At 42.5% G+C, this 20,794-nt stretch overlaps 1 protein-coding gene across 9 annotated transcripts in view; it reads right to left on the bottom strand.

Annotated features, from left to right (window-relative positions):
* CYLD (CYLD lysine 63 deubiquitinase) overlaps window positions 1-20,794 on the bottom strand; it is a 1,796,774-nt gene that overhangs the window by 477,423 nt on the left and 1,298,557 nt on the right. For all 9 annotated transcript variants that reach the window (XM_069639469.1, XM_069639490.1, XM_069639472.1 and 6 more), the window contains one exon: window positions 7,857-7,979. In XM_069639469.1, coding sequence (XP_069495570.1) covers window positions 7,857-7,979 — 123 coding nt within the window. The remainder of the gene's footprint in view (window positions 1-7,856; window positions 7,980-20,794) is intronic.

Genomic DNA, 20,794 nt, shown 5'->3' with positions numbered 1-20,794 from the left:
GCCCCAGCTGGACCGTTCTTCCCATTTTCAGGTACTGTGTCCTGCCTGGCTTCCCTTGCGACAGATCTTTGGGGGTGACAGTAAATCCCCGACTTTCTAACCTGGGTTAGCCTGGGGCCTGTTAACTAACTTTTCCTGACTTGATCTCAATCTTTTGTGAACTAGTTACAAAGACTCTTTGGGCATAACCCCACTGTGTGATCCTGGACACATTTCGCTTGCTCTCTCTAAGAGTGGTAGTTTAGGGGATGCCTCACAAGCTACGCTACCCAATGTGGTTATTTGAATGGATACATGTGCCCACGGTTTCTGTTAGCAAATTAATGTGACCAGTGGTATCTCTGTCTTATGATTATAGGAGTTTATTTGCAAGCATAATATAACACGCCACACCAACACGTGTTTCAGCCTTCTCTGGGCCGTCCTCAGGGCGTTCAGAAAAGTATTATACATTAATCACTGTTACAAGCATTGTGAGAAAGTATTATATCATTTTCATAATTCACATGGGATTGTTTTTACAACCAAGATAACATGTCATAGTGTGAGGTGAGAGGACAGAAGACAAAGGGTGGGGGGGGGGAAACAAAAAGAAAGTTTAAATAAATTGATTAGTGTTGGCGAAAATATTTTTTAAACAAAATTATCATATATACTACTAAGCAGGTAAGTATTAAGGATGTATGGCATAACCACATCACAAAAAGACAGCAGTAAAGAGTCGTGGGGTACCTGTTAGGGTGAGCCCTGCATCGTGTGCATTTCTTTGCTGAGTGGCTTTTCCAAAGCTTTCTGTAAAATTAATTAAAATGTGCCACTGAGTTACTCAATATGTGAGGCACAATGTTGTGCAAATGCGATTGGAAAATTAATTCGAATTAGAATAAAGTGCTCCTGCTTACCTATGCGTTTTCAGCCTTTGCATAAAATATTTGCGTTAATGCGCTTTCGTTTTCGTGCTTTTTAATCGTCTGTTACCTAAAAGGAACAAGCGGGGAAAAAGGACATGAACGGCATATGAGGCAAGTAAAACCTCCCAGCCTGTAATCATGTTCCTGCCGTCTGGGTGCTGTGAAAGAGAGCGAGGTGCTGGACGCTTACCATTCTCTGCTTGAATGCGTCGCCGAGTGCTGTTTCCAGCCTGCTCTCAGGTCGTCCTAAAGGAATGTGGATGTTGTCTGGGCTAGCCAGTGAAACTTCAGCTAGAAAATAAAGTCAACGGTCATGTGATCTGTTGTAATTACGGTTGGCAAGCAACCTTGTACGCGGCTTTCGCCGAGAGCATCTTGCGAACTTGAACAGCCGGGACTTGAAATTACCCTTTGCAACACACTGGCAAAAGGAGCACCAAATGGAGCACAGAAAGGATATCAGATTTGTGGGCCTGCAACATATCAAACCACATGCAAGAGGAGGAAATAGACAACTAAGACTGCGACAAGCGAAAGCACGCATGATATGCAGGCTCAGATGTGTACAGCTAGGTCTTAACCAAGACCATGAACTAAATGTTTTTCTTTGATCACCAGCAATGTTAATTTAATATTCAAGGCTATTACCACATCACAAATAGACTAAGCAGCCTGCCGTGGTTCTCTTAAGAGGTACTAGCTGACCTCTATTGACCTTACATGCTCAATGATATAATTTTTAGCAATATGAGACTGTCCTTATTGGTATTTAGTGATCCACCATCTCTCACTGCAGAACTAGCTAATTTAGCATTTAATACTAGTAGATGTATATTGGTTTAATTACCTACTACTGAACAGGTTCCTTTTGGTCTCAATATATTATAAATACTCTATTCGTCTATATACTCTTAGTAGATAGCATTCACAAACATAGACATTTGAATATTTTATGACTGTAATCCATTACTGTTGGTCTAGGGCACAGATTACTATGTTTTAACTGACTTTCTAGTCACTCTCATGTGGAAAAGCCTATAGACTCATTCTGCAATAGACCTTGACAATATAGCAATTTGCAGAAGGACCGTGCGGTACTGTAAATATGTGCGTCCTCCCACAGCCAGATGGCTGTCTACTCAATAGGAATTCGGCACTCAAATGTTACGTTTGCATATCCATATCTTTTAATTTTGCACATCACATAGTGGATTGGACCACGTAAACAGCAGCACTTAGGACTTTGGTGCATAGTTACTAACTATCCGCAATATACGGACACAATATCATTATTATTTTTTCTGATAGACGAACGAATATGCGTTTTTATTTTTGCTATGTGGGATCATTACATATGCCCATTAACCATTTGCAGAACACAGCTTCTTTAACAAAGTGGTTCTGGTTGAGTTAACATGGAGGAAAACCTCGTAGAGAAAGCCGCGAACAAGGTTGCTTGGCAACCATAATTACAACGGATGACATGACCGTTGACTTTATTTTCTAGCTGAAGTTTAACTGGCTAGCCCAGACAACACCCACATTCCTTTAGGATGACTGGATAGCAGGCTGGAAACAGCACTCAGCGACGCATTCAAGCGGAGAATGGTAAGCGTCCGGCACCTCGCTCTCTTTCACAGCACCCAGACGGCAGGAACATGATTACAGGCTGGGAGGTTTTACTTGCCTCATATGCCGCTCATGTCCTTTTTCCCCGCTTGTTCCTTTTAGGTAACAGACGATTAAAAAGCACGAAAACGAAAGCGCATTAACGCGAATATTTTATGCAAAGGCTGAAAACGCATAGGTAAGCAGGAGCACTTTATTCTAATTCGAATTAATTTTCCAATCGCATTTGCACAACATTGTGCCTCACATATTGAGTAACTCAGTGGCACATTTTAATTAATTTTACAGAAAGCTTTGGAAAAGCCACTCAGCAAAGAAATGCACACGATGCAGGGCTCACCCTAAAAGGTACCCCACAACTCTTTACTGCTGTCTTTTTGTGATGTGGTTATGCCATACATCCTTAATACTTACCTGCTTGGTAGTATATATGATCATTTTGTTTAAAAAGTATTTTCGCCAACACTAATCAATTTATTTTAACTTTCTTTTTGTTCCCCCCACCCCACACTCTTTGTCTTCTGTCTTCTCACCTCACACTATGACCTGTTATCTTGGTTGTAAAAACAATCCCATGTGAATTATGAAAATGATATAATACTTTCTCACAATGCTTGTAACAGTGATTAATGTATAATACTTTTCTCAATGCCCTGAGGACGGCCCAGAGAGGGCTGAAACACGTGTTGGCGTGGCGTGTTATGTTATGTTTGCAAATAAACTCCTAAAATCATAAGACAGAGAAACCACTGTTCACATTAATTTGCTAACAGAAACCGTGGGCACATGTATCCATTCAAATAACCACCTTGGGTAGCGTAGCTTGTGAGGCATCTCCCTAAACTAGCACATACTTTTTGGAAGGGATACCAAGAAAACTACCCTTCGTTGCCCCACTACTGCAGCAAACCCTTCAGAATAATCTATCCTCAAAAGCACAGCTGAAGTTGTGCGCAACAACCCACATTTGGGGATTTTTTCTCGGACTCTCACACTCTCTAAGAGTGGGCCTGGCATTTGAACTTCCTTGCTCTCCAGTAGACTTTGCCTAACCTGCCTCACTGTGGTTCTTTGAAAAGTATTGAAATGTGTGTGTTTTCATAACTTTGCCTTTTCCTTCCCTTTTTCTATAACTTATTGGAGTGCCATCTTATGTTAAGCGCTCACCTGTCTGAAAATAAGTGGTGTTTCTCATTAAGACTTGTCTAATAAGTAATTAGGGTTGTATATATATAATAGTGACTGTGTGTTGAATTTACTTACCTCTTTGTGCTAGTGAAATTTACAAGTGTGTCTTTAAATAAATAATTATATACTTTTACACCAAAGCTCTGGTCAGTGCTTGCTTGTGCTACTGTATCTCTGTACCTATTGTTTATACTCTATATACTGCCTAACTCATCTTGAGAGAGGTCTGACTGCTCAGCCACAGCTACCAGGTAAATCTGGATGGTGCAGACTGCTACCAATTGGGTTTACTGCCAATCATCTGTAGTCCTAAATCTTTTGCAGTGGTCCCTAAGGGAACTGCACAGGTTTCTGCCCAACAAACACTTTGAATAAAAGGGGGAAACTGTTATGGGAACTTGTTAAAAATACTCCTGGTGTTGCTTTACTACAAGAGACATGTCAATGACAGATCGATTCTCTTAGGTTGCGGTTTAGGGACTATGCAACAAAATACTAAGCTGGAATTGGTTTCAAATGGCTTGATGAAGGAAGACTGCTCCGTAAATACATAGGTAGGTATATTTCAATTGGGCAGATAGAAAGCCATGATCTTACACTGATGTCTGTAACTGTCTCCACTTAGCGACAACAATCTTTTTTATGTGAATGTTTCGATGTACAAAGTGGGAAGGGGTGATTTAGTGATTGAAGCAGACAACAAGCAATCTTGTTATGAGCCAACTATCGACCATTCGGACAACAACATAACAGACATAACTCCTGACGAATAGTGAACATTAAAAAAACATTGGCAAAGATGGGATAGCTTGATGCTTGGCGAATTTCTCATCCTGAACGTAGGGACTGCTCTTTCTATTCACACATGCATTGCATGTACTCAAGAATCTTCCAGATATTGGTCTCCCAGGATCTATATAAAATGATAACAGAAAATTGGCATAATATGTCCCTCAGACCAAGCTCCAATTATGGGGGAATATCGGCTGGGCAAACTGGAGAGACTACAGTGTTTTTAGAGGATAGAAGAGCATGTTCTGAGAGACCGGGTACATAGGAAGGAGTTAGAGGACACTTGTATCACTTTTGTTTTAAGGAGAACCACCCTCACGGTATTTCCAGGGAGACCAACTGGGATGCAATGTAAGTGGGCTTTAAGGGGCAACACATTAAAATGGCATTAATGGATAACAAATTGAGGTCTCTTCCGAGGGATGAGCTACCAGATCAGAAGCCCATCTTGAATTCTTGCACATTGAAAATAGTAGCTTGTAACAAAGGACCAACAAAAGAGACTGCGTAAAAATATGGAAGTAGTAGTACTGCAAAGTAGTCCTTTATACATGTAAATACAAGTAGCTCACCTTTGGCATGACAGTTGCAATCCCAAAAGAAGAAAGCTTACATGCCTCTAATTAAAAAAGCAGATGGATACATGGGGGGTTAGGAAAAGGAAACAGTGACGCAATTTTCGAACTTCTACACTTCACTCTATTTGGCAAACTCTCCCTCCCCGGAAACCCAGATACCCCACTTGATTGAGGTCCGGCTGCAGACGCTAATCCAGGCTCAAAGGAACATTTTGTATATCCTCATTTTGGTGGAGGAGTTGGTTAGGGGTGATCAAAAGGCTGCAAGTAAATAAAACACCCAGCCCTGATGGTTTCACAGCTCCATTTCATAGGAAGGTCTCTCACATTCTGGCCCCACATCTCAGATTTGTTCAGCCGCTTTAGGAGTACAGGGGCAAATTACCATATCGATGGAAGAATCTCAGATTACTATAATTCCCAACAAGGAAGGGATCAATAAAATAAAGAAAGTAAAAATAAATCCCCAGTTATGCTTTTCAGATCTGCATCTTTACTTCCCTTCACCTCACTATGCATTCACTTAGTCACATTTACTTCTCCAAAACTTTCCTTCTAAGGTCTTCCCCAAGCATTCACATTGTCATTAAATGGTGAGAATGCCATTACTCCTCTTGTTTTGATCCCATATTCTATTCTTCTGGAATCCTTTGATCCCAACCCTAACCATTAGTTAACCTTAGCCAAATGCATTGACACCTTCCCAAATGTGAAGATGTAGAGGAAGCAAAGGCATGAACAAGTAAATATCCAGCAAAGTAAATGTCTGGCAAAGTGAAGGTAGACTCAGTAAGTGTAGGGGAAGTTTTCTAGGCAGAGTAAAGGTGGGATACCATGCTCCTCATATAGACAAATAGCATTGATTAATACAGACACCAAGCGTTACAGAAGTCTTCTGGAAAGATGTTTTGAGGCCCATCTTTTCATGCTAGTCGATCCGACGATGAGGGTTTCATCCCAAACAGAAGTGGTTCACCATATAATTGATAAAGCTCAAAGATCTAAAGAGACAGCAATCCTCCTTGCACTTGATAGCTATCGATCATGTGAACTGGGGGTTCTTGAATTTGGTCTTGGAAAGATTTGCCGCTGGTCTGTACATAATCAGTCTGATACAAGCAATTACCAAAACCCTAGGCACACGGTGGGTGTAAATTACGTAACTAATTCTTTTCCTCAGAGGCGAGTAACAGAGCAGGGATACTCACTCTATCCACTCATTTTTGCATTCTCAAGTAACCCCTAAACAGCTTGCATGGAAAGAACAACAACACTTTTAAGAGGGTGGACTGTGTTGGAGCAGCACAAGAAATCGGCTTATTTGCAGAGGACTGTATCAAAGGTAAAGGATTCTAGGGCCACGCTTTCCTCTGCTAAGGAGTAGATCAAAGGTTTCTCTAAATTGTTGGGATCAAAGGTTAATATAAAGGAACAAGTTAAATCCACGTATTTTGAGGAGCAAAGCACGAGGACTCCCAAAACTAGAAACGTGCAGAAACATCTGAAGATGGCCACCAGGGGTGGAGATTAGAAGGAACACGTGTCATTGGCTGGGAGAAGTATGACCCAAAGGCCACGGATAGTTTGTAGAGGAGACTAGCAGTTTTGAATTCAAAGTGAAACTGCTTTCTTTCTTTTTACTGAGTATTCCCTGCCTGACGACGTGGACTATTCATGAGCATGTGAATCCATGCAAGACCCCATGCTGGAGAAATCTGAGTTTTTAAACCTCACATGGGGGATTGCATCTTCGTAATCCAGGGTTCCCTTTCAGTTGGCTGAAAAGTAAATTGAATACTAAGAAATATATCTGGCTTCCACAATATATAGGAATGGGAAGCATTTGTTAGCCTCAAAAAGATACATGGGGTTTGGAAATAGGCCAGGACTGGGTTGGGGCACATAAGAATAACAAAACAGTCTAGTATGAACGTTCACAATGTAAAATACAAATTATGTTATATAAAATGATAAGAAGCTCTGGGATTGCCCCACAGAATGTATTCAGAAAAAGCAGAGAATTGCGAGAGGGGATGCAATAACAAGGGGTCGTACCTGGCTCTCAAAGACTTTTGCCTGGAAGCTGGGTCAGTCATACGCTCCATGGTAGGCTATCCCATACCTGACCGCTTTTGCTAAAAATCACAGAAATTCAGACTGATGTAATCAATATATCAAAATCATTATCTGGCTGTGAAAGGTTTGGCATCTGGTTGAGGTGCAACACATTTCCTATATTGCAAGCAGAGGTGGCAAGATTTGACATTATTTTGTAGCCTTTATTTAGGGAATCAACTACAGACTGCAAAGATAATACGTTTACTACCGGATTACGATTGTTGGGATGGATTGATCTACAACAAGTTGAAACATGGGTACACATTTTTTCACCTGGGAACGGTCCTCGGTAGGGGGCATGAAGGAGATACTCAAACTTTGTTCTGTTATGAACTTGTAAGGTACTTCGCTATCATGTAAATGTGGATTTTAAAATAAAGTTACATTTTAAAATTGCTTTGTTTGAAAGCACTGTTCGAGACATTGACCTTAAAATTATTTGAGGAAATCTGCATGTCAACCTTTTCATGCATGCTTTTTAAACAACATTTTGTTTCACAGTTCATAGCTGTGACCTCTGTTGTCCTTCACTGTCTCAATGACTGACAGTGCTGTTTGGTGGAACTGCCCCTTTAAATTGCTGTATTATTTTTTACAATGAGAGTGGAATAAGTTACAACATTAATCTGTAGGTACATACATTCGAAGAGGATTGACAATCTCTGTTCTCAGCAGGGCTTGTGTTTCACTATAGTACTCAACATCAGTCTTTTCCTTGGGTCTGAGGAGAACAGTATCTAGGACAGAGCTGAAAGAAAACAAGCTGAAAAAGAGAAAAACAAAACATTTAGAATTTCCTCATCTGATGGATAAGTAGTTGGCTTGAGATCAAACAAGTACATATCTTTGAGCTGGAATGTAAAGGTACAAAATCCTATTTTGGATAAGGGTTAGCCAAATCATTTAGTTGACTGTCAAAACAATGGTTAGAGGTACTCATCAGACTGCTTATAACACATGCAGATTGGTTCATAAGGCGGCGACTACAAATGGTGGCTACAAACAATCAGTGGTGGGTAGGCAGAGTAATTTAGCGAGAACCTTCTATTGAATGTAGATAAGGACTGGCATCTAATGGCAAAGCGAAGTAAATAGTAGGTCAACATAAGTATTCATTTTAATGGCGTCCATGAAGACTGTTGTGGCTTGGAAAACATGATGAAAGCTTATCAATAACCATTTATTAGATAGGACCTGCCTTTGAGATGGTCATCAACTCAAGCGAACTGGCTTGTTCTGATAACATGCAGAGAGAAATGAACCAAATGGTATATTCCCAATTCAGTGGACTGCAATAATGTCCTACGTCATAACTTGTGGGACGTTTAGGACATATATCCCCTTCAGGCAAAGACCATGTTATTGTTAAAGGTATTTGTACCGCGGACCGTCACCACCAGAGTGGTCCCCAGGCACACTGGTGGAGCTTAAAAGGAGTGGGTAGTAGGGTGTAGTGGCATAGGAGAGTAAGAGCTGTGATGTTCTGTTCGCAGCTTCATTTTGGTTTTCACCGTCCGCTGAGCTTGAGTGCGGTTATCAGGTCGGTGCGAGTTCCCATGTGCTGTTGATATAGGTTATGTGTTTTTTGTCTGTTGTTGCAGTATGGTGAAGTACGTGCAGATAGATTGCTCTGCAAAGAAGTAGTTGTGTGGATTTCTGCATGGGAAGTATATGGGGAAAGCTGAGGTTTTATGGTTGGGTTAGTTGGTTTTTTCTTAGCTCTTAGTCTTTGTGTTTACTCCACATCTATGGTTATCCTGTGAATTCAGTATTTTAGTTTGTCCGTCTAGTTGGCAGGTATGCTGGGGGAGGCAATTTTCCTCTGTGCTACTTTAATGGTTGTGTACCTGGCTGAAGCAGGCATGTTCCCCTACCCTGGTGTTGGTGATATTTAGTTTAGCAGATTCTGGTCCCTTCCTGCCCATTCCCGAGAGGGTGGGCCTTACCTGACTATGTTTCCTCTCTGGACTAGCGGTATGTGGACATGGCGTTCTCCCCCTGCCTTCCTGGTCCCTCCTTACCCATTCCCATTGTGAGATCCTAACCTACCTAAGTTTCCTTTGTGAGCTAGCGGTATGTCGTAATGGCATCCTCCCCCACACCATCCGATTAGGGAAGATTAAGTTAGGAAGTTAGTGATGATGGGTTCCCCACTGTGGGATTCTTGTTTCCGACTGTGTATATGTTTCCTTGATGTTTCCGTCTGGTTCTGGAGCAAAGAGCCAGGTTTTGAGTAATTCTTTGAATTGAAGATGATCTCTTGCGTTACAGATGTTTTTTGGTAGCTCATTCCAGGTTATTGATGCAAGGTGAGAGAAAGATGATCCTCCGAATTGTTGTATGGTTTTGGGTCTAGGCGGATGGCGTTGCTTGAACTGAGTGGTCTTGTTGGGTGGTAGACGTTTATTTGATCTTTTAGGAACTCTGCTCCTTGGCCATGGATTGCTCTTTGCGTTATGCACATTGATTTGAACTTTATTTGCTGTTTTATTGGTAGCCAGTGTAGAATTTTAAGTGCTGGGATAATGTGTTCTCTTTGTGAGCAGGAGTCTAGACGCAGCAATTTGGATGCGCTGGAGTTTCTTTAACAGTCATTCCTAGGTATAGGCTGTTGCCGTAGTCTGGTCTGTACATGAGTGCGATGATGGTAACTGTTTTGTGGGTGAAAGAGGAATGGTAGGATCCTTTTTACTACATGTAGGAGGAAGAAACATTTCTTGATTATAGCGTTTACTTGTGGCTCCAGTGTCAGTGTGTTGTCCATCAAAACTCCCAGGTTTTTTACTATCGTTGATGGAGCTGGCGCAGTTCCAAGTTCCATCGGCCATGGGATGTAGTGATTGTTTTCTCCGCTTTGGATATGATCATTATTTCTGTTTTGCCCGGGTTGAGTTTGAGGTTGTTTGAGTTCATCCAGGCGTAGAGTTATTGTAGGCAGCCTGCCATTGTTGTGTTTTCTTCTTGTGTGTCTTGAATTTTATAGATTATTTGTGTGTCGTCACCGTAATTGTAGCATGTGCGGCTGTGTCTTTTAATGAGCTTGATTAGTGGAGCCAGGTGTATGTTGAAAAGCAATGGGCAGAAAGATGATCCTTGTGGAACTCCTAAGGTTGATTCCCTTGAGGTGTTTTTGAAAGGTTTGATCCATATGGTTTTTATTCTGTTTGTTGGGAAGGATTTAATCCATTGTAAAGCCAGGTCGGTGATTCCTATTTCTTCTAATCTCCTGATGAAGATGTTGTGGTTGACTGTGGCAAATGCTGCGGAGAGATACAGAAGTATTAGAGCTGTGCTTTTGTCTGAGTCTTCATTCACCTTTAGATTGTCCCAGAATGAAAGTAGTGGCGTTTCCGTTCCTCTCCTCGGTCTGATACCTACTTGTGCCTGATCCAGCAGTCAGTGTTCATATATGAATTCTTGTGTTATTCTATAGATGTATGCTTCGAGTAGTTTGGCTGGGTACAGCATGTTGGAGACTGGTCTGTAGTTGGCGTGGTCCTGCACGTTGCCCGATGAGTCCTTGAACTGCCACTTGATGTGTGCCGATTTGAATAATTGTGGTACTTTCCCTATTGAAATTGATTCGTTGAAATGGTTTCTGTCGTATTTCATGGGTATTCCTTGTGCAAGGATTGATTTGTGTATGTCTGGGGGCTGGATCCATGGGGGAGCCTGCTTTGTTGCTATTGTTTAGCAGCTTGAGAAGTGTCTCTGCTGATATTTGGGAGAAGCTTCAGAGTTTGCTCTGGAGATACTCGTGTGGGTGGGTTGCATGTTGAGGTTGCTTGGACTGCTTTGGATGGTGTTGATTTTGTTTTTGAAGTGGTCTGCAAGGTCGTTGCATAGTTTCAGCGAAGGTATCGATGTGTTGTTGCAGCCAGGGGGGTTTCTCATTTTGTTTATGATTTTACACAGTTATTTTTGGGTGTTGAGAGATTTGGTGATTTTTTTGACGAAGTATTTATGTTTGGCGTTTTGGATTTCCTTTATGTAGGAGTGGATTTGTTGTTGGAATTGAAATTTCTTGGCCCATTCGTTTTTATTCCTCTATTCTAGTTCAAGTTTCCAGTTTTTTCTTTTCATGGCGATGAGTAGTGGGGTAAATCATTTTTCTGTCCCTCTTTTGCACGATGGGGTAAAAGGTTTTACCTTGGAGACCTTGTCTAGTGTTTTGGTGATCCACTTGTGAAGTATTTCTGTTTTTCTGTCAAGGTCAGCTTCATCCATTGTTGTTGCCGGTGGTTTGTTGATTTCCAGTAGTTCAGTTAGGTTGCTATTTTTGATGGTCCTCCAGTTTCTTTTCATGATAGTTGGCAGTTTGTCTGGTTGTTTGGATGTTGGAGTAGCCAGCGTGATCACAAATGGGATGATGAGGTGGTCGCTCCAGAGGATCTGTATTGGTGGTGCCGTGGTAATGAGGTTTTTGTTGGCGAAGATTGCGTCTAGTGTATATCCAGCCGCGTGAGTTGCTCCTTTTACTAGTTGATGTAGTTTCATTGTCTTCAGTTGTTTGGCTAGTGATTTTTGTGCGATTGTTGTTTCTTCGTCAAACCAGATGTTGAATTCACCAAGGATTATCAGGTGTCCATGGTAGATTGGTTGGGGTTCCGTGGATGCTGCTTCGTCGTTGAGGCGGTCTGTTAGATTGATAGTTGGGTTGATTAATTCTGCAGCTTCATCATCTTTTGTGTTTTAATGTGGTTGCTGGTGGTGCCCTTGTGTTTTTGTTATATAGAGTAAGGGGCGTTGGTATCGTACCTTTCTCTTCTTGAGTCCTCTCTTCTTTTTTTGCAGGGTTCCAATAGGTTCTTAGCTTGCCTGGACAGGTCGGTGGCGTTGAAGTGTTGAGGTGTTGCGGTTGTTGAGAGGTACGGTGTGATATATAGGGATTTTTCTCTTCTCATGATGTTTGTTCTGTTGGCTGCTGTAGTGTTTGTTGGGGTGCGTTCTATATTTGTGGTGGTTTCTACTGGAGGAGGGTGAGGCTGTGAATCTGTTCGGTTTGTTCCTTGTTCCGATTCTCTTTGGTAGTGTCCAACTCTGTGTCGGGGCATTTTATGCTCCTTGGTAGTAAAAGTTACAGGGGCCGTAGCCTGCCTGTAGCGCCCTTTGTGGTTTGGTTGGTTTCGACACTTATCCTCTTGCGCTGTGATAGCTGGATGTTCTCTATGGGTGGTTGTCCAATTAGTGGGTTAGGTTATGGTGTTCCTCTATCTATAAATGGACTGGCTAAGTGGGGCTTTGGTGGGGTACTACGCGTTGGAAGAGGGCAGCACAGTTGGATATGGGAGGTGGGTGACGGGTTCCTGGTTAACTTGTGCAGTGACCTGGCTATCGTTACTTGCTTTCTGTGGTTGCTGGGTATTCTTTGGTGAAGGGCAGGTCTAGGATGACAGATGCCAGGCAGTGGGAAACACGATTAGGTTTGAGGTTCTTAGATAGTGGGAGAAAAGGCCTAGGTTTCACAAACTGCTAAACAAAGGGAGAACAAACCTAGATTTGAGATTTTTAGATAAGAGAAAAAGTCCTAAGTTTCGCAAAATGGCAGTCAATGAGAAACACACCTAGATTGATATTCATAGATAGTGGGAGAAAAGGCCTAGGTTTCACAGAATGGCAGTGAATGAGAAAACACACCTAGAATTGAGACTCCTAGATAGTGGGGGAAAAAGCCTAGGTTTCACAGAAATGGCAGACAGTGAGAAAACACACCTAGAATTGAGATTCCTAGATAGTGGGAGAAAAGGCCTAGATTTCACAGAATGGCAGACAATGAGAAACCACACCTAGATTTGAGAATCCTAGATAGTGGGAGAAAAGGTCTAGGTTTCACAGAATGGCATGCAATGGATGCTTCACTGTGAGCCAGTAAGTTGGGTGCACACTGGCCTTCTCAGAATGTGTCCTGGTGGGTGAAGTACTTATTACAGGAGGTGGTGCTTTAGGGTGGGGTGAGTGTTAACGTAGCAGTGTCATACATGGTGGCTGTACTACACCACCATACACCTAATGTAACGCAAATTATGTAATGAGCAAAACCTAATTCACAAATTTAGATCAAAAAGTGAAAAAGAAGGTTGGTCAACATTGCTAATCCTTTTCCCCTTATTTCACAGTCATGGAATATGAGGGCTGGACACCAGGATAGAGAAACCTTTGCCTGATGAAAAATGTTTAATAGGGTAGTCAAGTGCATCCAAGCAATCTTCACCCTCACCCCTGCCCCCAATAGCTCCCACTGTTATGCAGCACTTGAATCTTATTTTTTTCTTTCAGTGTAAACGAAGGGAATAGCACTAAGGACTTGACAACTAGTCCTGTAAGGGACTAAGGACTGTACAAAAAACACTACAGGAATTGCAAAACCTACAAGCCCACTCACATTGGCAAGGAGATTTTATGAAGGGCGAGTACCATTTTCATGATACTCGACCTTGCTGGAAACTATGCGGTTGTTTGACACTTTTGACATTTACTGCCAACAAACCTTGCCTGCAACTGGCAAATAAAAGGTTCAATGTGCATGGCTGGCCTTTGGGTGGCAGCACTGCACAAAATATAAAGTGTGCTTATGGTGACATGTACCATTTTACAGAAAGCACGGGTATAAATATTTTGTCACCCTGTGGCAAGTGCATTTCTATTAAGGCGTGTATATGAACTAAGGAACTCACCCTGCAGGTCTAGTTACTTTTTAAGAATTTGCAAGGTCTGCCACTACTGTGAGTAACCTATACTGAACGATACATCAAGTGTTCTTTCTTCCAGGAGAGAAACTATTTTAGAGCATGGTCATTCTGATATGCTGGAAGGAAGCCAATGTCTTTCCTATTTTGACGATTTTGCTCAGAATGGGTTGAGAAGACATGGAAACAAAATTCAGAGCACACAGTTTACAGAACCGAGAACAAGTAAACAACATGGTTCGTCAATGGACAACATCAGATATGGGGCCTATCTAATGATATCTATTCAATATAGAATTTCTTTTATAGTGGGTCATTTACTACAGAGGGGTGAAGATTTACTAACCCCACTAATACAATAGAGGCAATCAGGGATAACAAAAAAAACAGGCTGTTGCAATCCGAACATTTTCGTTTTTATTAGAAGTAATAAAAAGGTCCACATTTAGGAGGTCCCCTAAGTCACAAAGCTGGGGAAGTCACCTTAAAACACTGGCTGAATTCAGATTACAGTGAAAAACAAGTTGTTACTGCAGCTTGCATATCTTTGTCTCACTAATACATTTTAACCAAACATAAAACTTCTAGGAATGTTACAAATTCACATAACATCTATTTATTTATTTATTACATTTCTTATACACCCAGACCCGGAGGTATCACAGAGCAGTTACAGACAACTTGGAAATACAATCTTACAGTTAAAACAGGATACATATTGGTTACGTTATTACAGTAGACAATCAGGTCATGGCCCCTAGAGTAGATGGGGTTGGGTGTCGAAGGTGATTAGTATTGGTCGAATAGGCAGGTTTTCAGTGTAGTTGGAAGGGAGTTCCAGAGTTTGGGTGCTAGGACTTTGAAACTGCTATCCCCCGCTCTTTCTCTTTTGTATCGGGGGATTTCGAGGAGGGTTGTTGCTGGACCTGAGGGGTCTGGAGGAGGATTTTTTCGGGATTGTGTTGTTGAGGTATTTGGGGGGTTTTGTTAGCGATACATTTGTGTGTAATGCATAGGGTTTTGAATATGATCCTCGTCTTTATGGGAAGCCGGTGATTGTCTCTTCTGTTGCTGGAGATGTGTGCATTCTTTTTTTATGCCCAATGCTGCTCAGCGGGCTTTGTTTTGCATGAGTTGGAGTTTGGTCAGAATATTGTTGGAAGTGCCTAAATGGAGTACATTGCAGTAGTTGAGTTTAGAGAGTATAATGTGACAGTTGTTTGGCATGAGGAATTTACGGCTTAGAGCAATGAGCTTAGAGGTGTAGGAGGTGGCTGAAGAAAGTGCGTTGATTTGTTTAGTCATAGTTAGAGTGGAGTCTAGGTAGACACCAAGGGTTTTGACCTGTTTGAGAGTTGGGATAGAGGTGCCGTCTATGCTGAAGGAGGTGTAGGCAGGTTGTAGTGAGTTGATTCTGGCAGGTGGTCTGACTATGAGTAGCTCTGTTTTGTCGTTGATGAGGCAGAGACTATTGTGGGCCCTCCAGTTTTGGATTAGTGCATACATTTGGTTGATGAGAATTGAGTCCTGCTCGTGGTTACTGGTTTAGGGGATGAGGATCTGGGTGTCATCTGCAAAGTTTGTGTAGATGGCACCCATGGCATCCAGAGCTGCAAATAGCAGCTTGGTATAAGCATTGTATAGGGTTGGTTATGGGCAGGAGCCTTGGAGGACACCTATGGGGACTGGTATGGGGTCAGCTGATTCTTTCCCAATGGAGACTCTTGAGGTCCTGTCGGCAAGGAAGGATTTGATCCATTCGGTAGCATCCTTGGAGAAGTTGAAATTGTTGGCTAGTGTGGCGCAGAGTTTGTCATGGTCGACTAAATCGAAAGCTGCCGATCGATCTCGCAGCGTAAGGAGACAGAGCTTGCCTGCTTCCCTGGAGGCATCCATTTGGATTTTCAGGTCGAGAAGTGCCGTTTCAGTGCTATGGTTAGGGCGGAAACTCGATTGTCGGGCCCCCAGTAGGTGGTGCTTTTCTAGGTGGTTTTGTATTTGTGTGTAAGCTATTTTGTCTATTACTTTCAATAGGAAGGGGACCGTAGTTATTGGCCGGTAGTTGGTGGGGATGGATGGATCTAGCGTAGGCTTCTTCAAAAGGGGGGTTACCCATGCTTTTGTAATGCTGGTGGGGACCGTATTAGATTTAAAGGAAGCGTTGAAGAATTTTGTGATGATGTGGGTAAGTGTTGGAGCGCAGAGTTTCACAAGGTGAGGGGGAAATTGGTCTTCTTTGCATTTGGAGGCTTTAAGTTTGGCTATGGTGTCTTGCACTTCTTTTTGTGAGACGGGAGTGAATTGGAAGGGTTTGTTGGAGTTAGAGTGGGGTGAGTCCTGTAGGATGGTAGGTGAGGGTTTGCTAGCTAGAAGTTTTTTCCTGGCTTTTTTATTTTGTAGAAGTAAGATTTTGGCTGATAAAGCGTCTTGGATAGTGGTACACCACTCTTTGCTGGCAATGATGGGAGAGGTGATTTGACAAGGATTCTCTAGTTCCCCGAGTATGGAGAACAGTTCCTTAGAATTAGATGACGCATTGGTGATGCGTAAATTGTGGGCGTTGGCTTTTTGGGTGATTATGGCAGTTTTGTAGATTTTGTTGAAGGCTTTCGCTGATCTTTTGGTGCGTCTCAAGGAGACTAGTTCCACGTTAAACCATAAGCAAGAGCGTTTATCTATCCTTCGGGATTTGGTTTTGATATGAGCTAGTAGGTCAATGGTGTTGGTGATGCTTAGTTGGTAGCAGTCTGCCAAGTATGTTGGAGTGTGGGGGAGAGGTTGTCACTAGTGAGGTATTTCTAGTCTCAAAGGTATCAGGATTTTTTGTCAGTGTGGTATCTGTGGTCAGGTTGCCCAGAGAGAGACTGATGACGTGGTGGTTGGACCAGTCTATAGGCCAGACAGATTCAATGATTACTTGTGAATTGAGGGTGAGGCCCCAATCCAGTAGTCTACCTTTGTCATGGGTAGGGGTGTTGACCAATTGTGAGAAGCACATATCTTGCATGGCTGAGTTGAAGGCCATGGCTGCATGATCTAAGGGGTCATTGTAACCTAAATTTAGGTCTCCGAGTATGATATATTTAGTGTTAGGTTTGATCTAAGGGGTGAGCAGTAATGAGATGTCTGCGTGAGGGTGGGTGTTTTTGTTAGGTGATCTGTACACAACCAGGAGATTGGTGGTAGTTTTAGGGTCTGATGTGAGTTTGGCAAGGAGGAGTTTGTATCCCTGTAGTTCTTCAATCGGGCATGCTCTAATTTGCAGTGTGGATTTGGCTATTAGGGCGACTCCGCCTCTATGGATGTTAGTCCTGTCAGTCCTGAGAATGCAGAATCCTGGGGGGATGGCAAGAGTTAGGAGAGGGCCTGACGCTGGGTGTAACCAGGTTTCAGTAACCGCTAGGATGTCAAGTTGTTGGTCAATGATGGGATCATGGATTTCTATGGCATGTGCTCCAATAGATCTGGCATTGATGAGAGCACATTTGAGGTTAAGGGTCTGGTCTAGGTGTGGTGTGTTGTCTAGGTTACGTATGGATAGTGGGATTTTGGCGCTGCTGGGCAGTTTGGCGCATACTATCGGAGGGCCTTTGTGTTTGTTTGTGGAGGGTATCAAGTCTGTTTTGGTAGGGATGGGGGTGATGGGTGTGAGGCTGGTGTCTAGATGTAGTGATTTAGTTCGTGACCTGAGTCTCTCGAGTCTGTCATTGCCCAGAATGGGTGTTCTCTTGTTGGTAGCTATACATTGATAACTAATTTGAAAGGCTATTTCGTACAAAGTGTTTAGATATTTTACAGTGGGATCATCATCATGACACTTACATTCAATATGAATCAAATTTATAGAGAAACAATTTTCAAAACAAAAAAAGTAGTTGGAAAATGAGTGGAATTTTCTTCTTCGCTCGGCACCAGAAAATTATTTCAAAACATACTATAGTAGATTCAGAATTTAAAAAGTCACAGGGCTTAATCTAATCTTTGTGGAGTGAATAGTGTTGTGATTATGTACACAGAGAAATGTGCAAAGATTTGAGTTTTCAAGTTATAAATAAATGAAAGGGATGTTTTAATTAATTTTGCTTTCTTTTTGAATGAGAAAGGCGGGTATGCAAATTGAATTTCCCATAAGAGCCTTCCCCTTCTATTATGCGTCCTTGGTAACAGTCTACTTCATAACCATAACATTTAATTAGAAAACCTACATTTCAACGCGGCCAGCATCTATTTCCTTTGTCAAATCAATGCAATCGATACGAGAAGCCACAGATTTTAGTAGCTTGTTAGCTTGTTTTATATAAACCCTGGAAATTTGTTATTTTACTTACGATGGAGAGAGGCATTACCTCTTCTCTTTTCTCAGAGTTCCATTGCTATGTGATTTCTATTTACGTACAATGGGGAGGAGTTCACCACATTTTCAGTTATCAAATTCAGTTTCATGTACAGCAATCAGCCTCTGGGAAAGATGTTTCTGGGCACCTTGCAGTTGGTGCTGGCCACTGTTTTGAAGTGAGGAGGTTACTAAACAGGTCATCAGGTTCTTTCAGCCCCTTGAATCCATGTAACAAGGTGTCACTGTAAGGAAGGGATTGTATCAAACAGTGAAGACAGACAAAAGTGATCGCAGTTCAAGGGTGTCTATTGAACGTCAATGGGTTGGTTAGACGCTTATCTAACCTAAATCTATGGAAGGGAGCAAGCTACGACCATCAAATAATAACGCAGTCCTAGTCGAGTCTCTGTAAAAATAAAAGGGCCTATACTAATAAACCTATACCCAATCCTTACTTCTAAATACAAAAGGGTGTGGGACAATAGTGTATGCAAAAAGAAGTGTTCAAGAAATTATATGTCGGGACAGTTGAGCAGCTAGCTTCACTTCCCCACGTTTTCAGCACGGGGTAAGGCGGCACGTTCGGGCATCGCACACACTCTGGCTTCTCTGCCACAAGGATGCAGTTCAAAGCATAGATATCAAGGCCTTCTGCCAAAGCCTCTTTTACAATGAACAGTTTCTTAGTGTAGAGGGCCTGTCGTAACATACTAAAATCAAAGTTCCATTCCTCTCGGGATCTTCCAGTGTTCATCATGGGTCTCCCTCCTTCGTGCTTGGACCCCCTTTTTTACCACAATGTCTACACTTGGGCTCCCTCATTCGGGCTCAAACCATGGATCTCCCTCGTTCGGGCTTGGATTCTCTTGATATCAAAATCAAAGACTTTCAAATGTGCAATGGGTTTAGCTTAAACCATCCCAGGACCACTTTGATTCACTTCACACAAGGTTCTTATCAATCTTCTACTTTCTTTTCTCTTGTCGGGATACCTTACAGAGACCTTCAATTTAGCATATTCATGGTGCCGGACCACTCTGTCAATGGTATTGTATCTTTCCTTCTCAAGTTCAAACATTCATCAGCAGTTTAGCTTTACTCGCGTCTTTCATCACGTGTGTTTAACAATGTTCGTTCCAGCGCACGTTATACAATGTTGCAGCTTGCAACCTTGACTTCAACACAGACAGGTCTTGCATCGGTCCCCCCAACTAACCGGCTGTGTTGATCTCTCTGGTGCTTCTTTTTTTCTTGGAGCCAAGGACGATACCACAGTGGCTGCTGCTCCTTCCCACTTCGGTTAAACAGCAGGGCCTCTGGTATCTACGACGCACAATGCAGGATTCTTCATTCTGGTTTCCTAGCCTTATGCTTTCTGACTCAAAGGTTTCTTGAAAGTAACTGTTTCTTGTTGAAAAGGCCAAGGGCATTTCCCTCCTTGTGAAACCTTCTTGGTTTGCTATCTTTCTTGCCTCGTTCAGCTGCCGACTCGAAACTGCTGTTCCTTTGCGTGCTTTGCCTCGCTCAGAGTGTGCTCTTGGGCTCCGCCCTTTATACGTGTGGGGAAGTTTAATGGAAGTCAGGTGTGAGTGATTGTCAGTAATTGCCTGACTTTGCCTGACCATAGTAGCGGGACATGTCAGGTACACTGCTCGAGTGTGAGTGTTTTCTTCCAGAGCAGGTTGTCCATGTGTATGTGTTTATGAAGGGAAAGGGGGGATTGGGGCAGGTAAAGTTCCCACGTATCCTACAAGTAGGATGGGGTAAAGGTGTTACAGGGGGAGGGATACCGCATCTCGCCATCCGGTGTCCCACTCCCACTCCCCAAAGACCCCTCACCCAGGTAATCTTCCCACACTGGTCCACACCCAGGATCTGGATCCAAAGACGATGGCCGTGCCCTGACTACCTGAGAGAGAGATCCACGGGTACTAGCGGGTGAGACACCTTCTGGTTTCGCACAGTCCCCCAGTTCTGGCTCACTTCTAGCTCAATTGGGAAATCCTTTCTGGGCCCAGTCCCTTTCCCTTTTGAAAATGTTGGTATTAGTTTCTTTAGTAAAATTGTGTGGGTCAGCAGGTAGCAAGAAAAGGATCCAGTATCCTCTCCCATATTTACATGGAATCCGTGTAATAAATCGAAAAAGAAAATGAATGGGAGATTTTATTGAATTTTGGTCGTTTGAAAATTTCGTACTGCTGAAAATTTCAATCAAGTCTTCCATTCAGTGTCATTACAGTGAACAAAGGGATCAGGGGGTCCCCCACACTATTGCTCACTGTAATGGCTTTGGGGGTTGCACAGGTGGCCCCCGCTTCTCGAGAAATATAGTATAAAAAAAAAGAAAAAGGACCCTGTAGCACCGCTTCCCGCTCACAGAAAGTGAAGGGAACAGGCGTTGCAGGGACACAGCGAGTCAGCGGCACACATCAAAGTGTGTCACCGAAGGGTAAGTAAGGGGGTGGGAGCTGAAATGACAGCAGGATAAAAAAACTAAAGTTATTTTAGAACAAATAACTTTATTTCTCCTTCTGTCATTTCGGAATTCGATTTAAT

Source organism: Ambystoma mexicanum, chromosome 1q (assembly GCF_040938575.1).
Source record: "Ambystoma mexicanum isolate Mex_15411 chromosome 1q, UKY_AmexF1_1, whole genome shotgun sequence".
Taxonomy (NCBI): Eukaryota; Metazoa; Chordata; class Amphibia; order Caudata; family Ambystomatidae; genus Ambystoma; species Ambystoma mexicanum.
The sequence above is the reverse complement of the archived record's forward strand: the minus strand, read 5'-3'. Positions and strand labels throughout refer to the sequence as shown.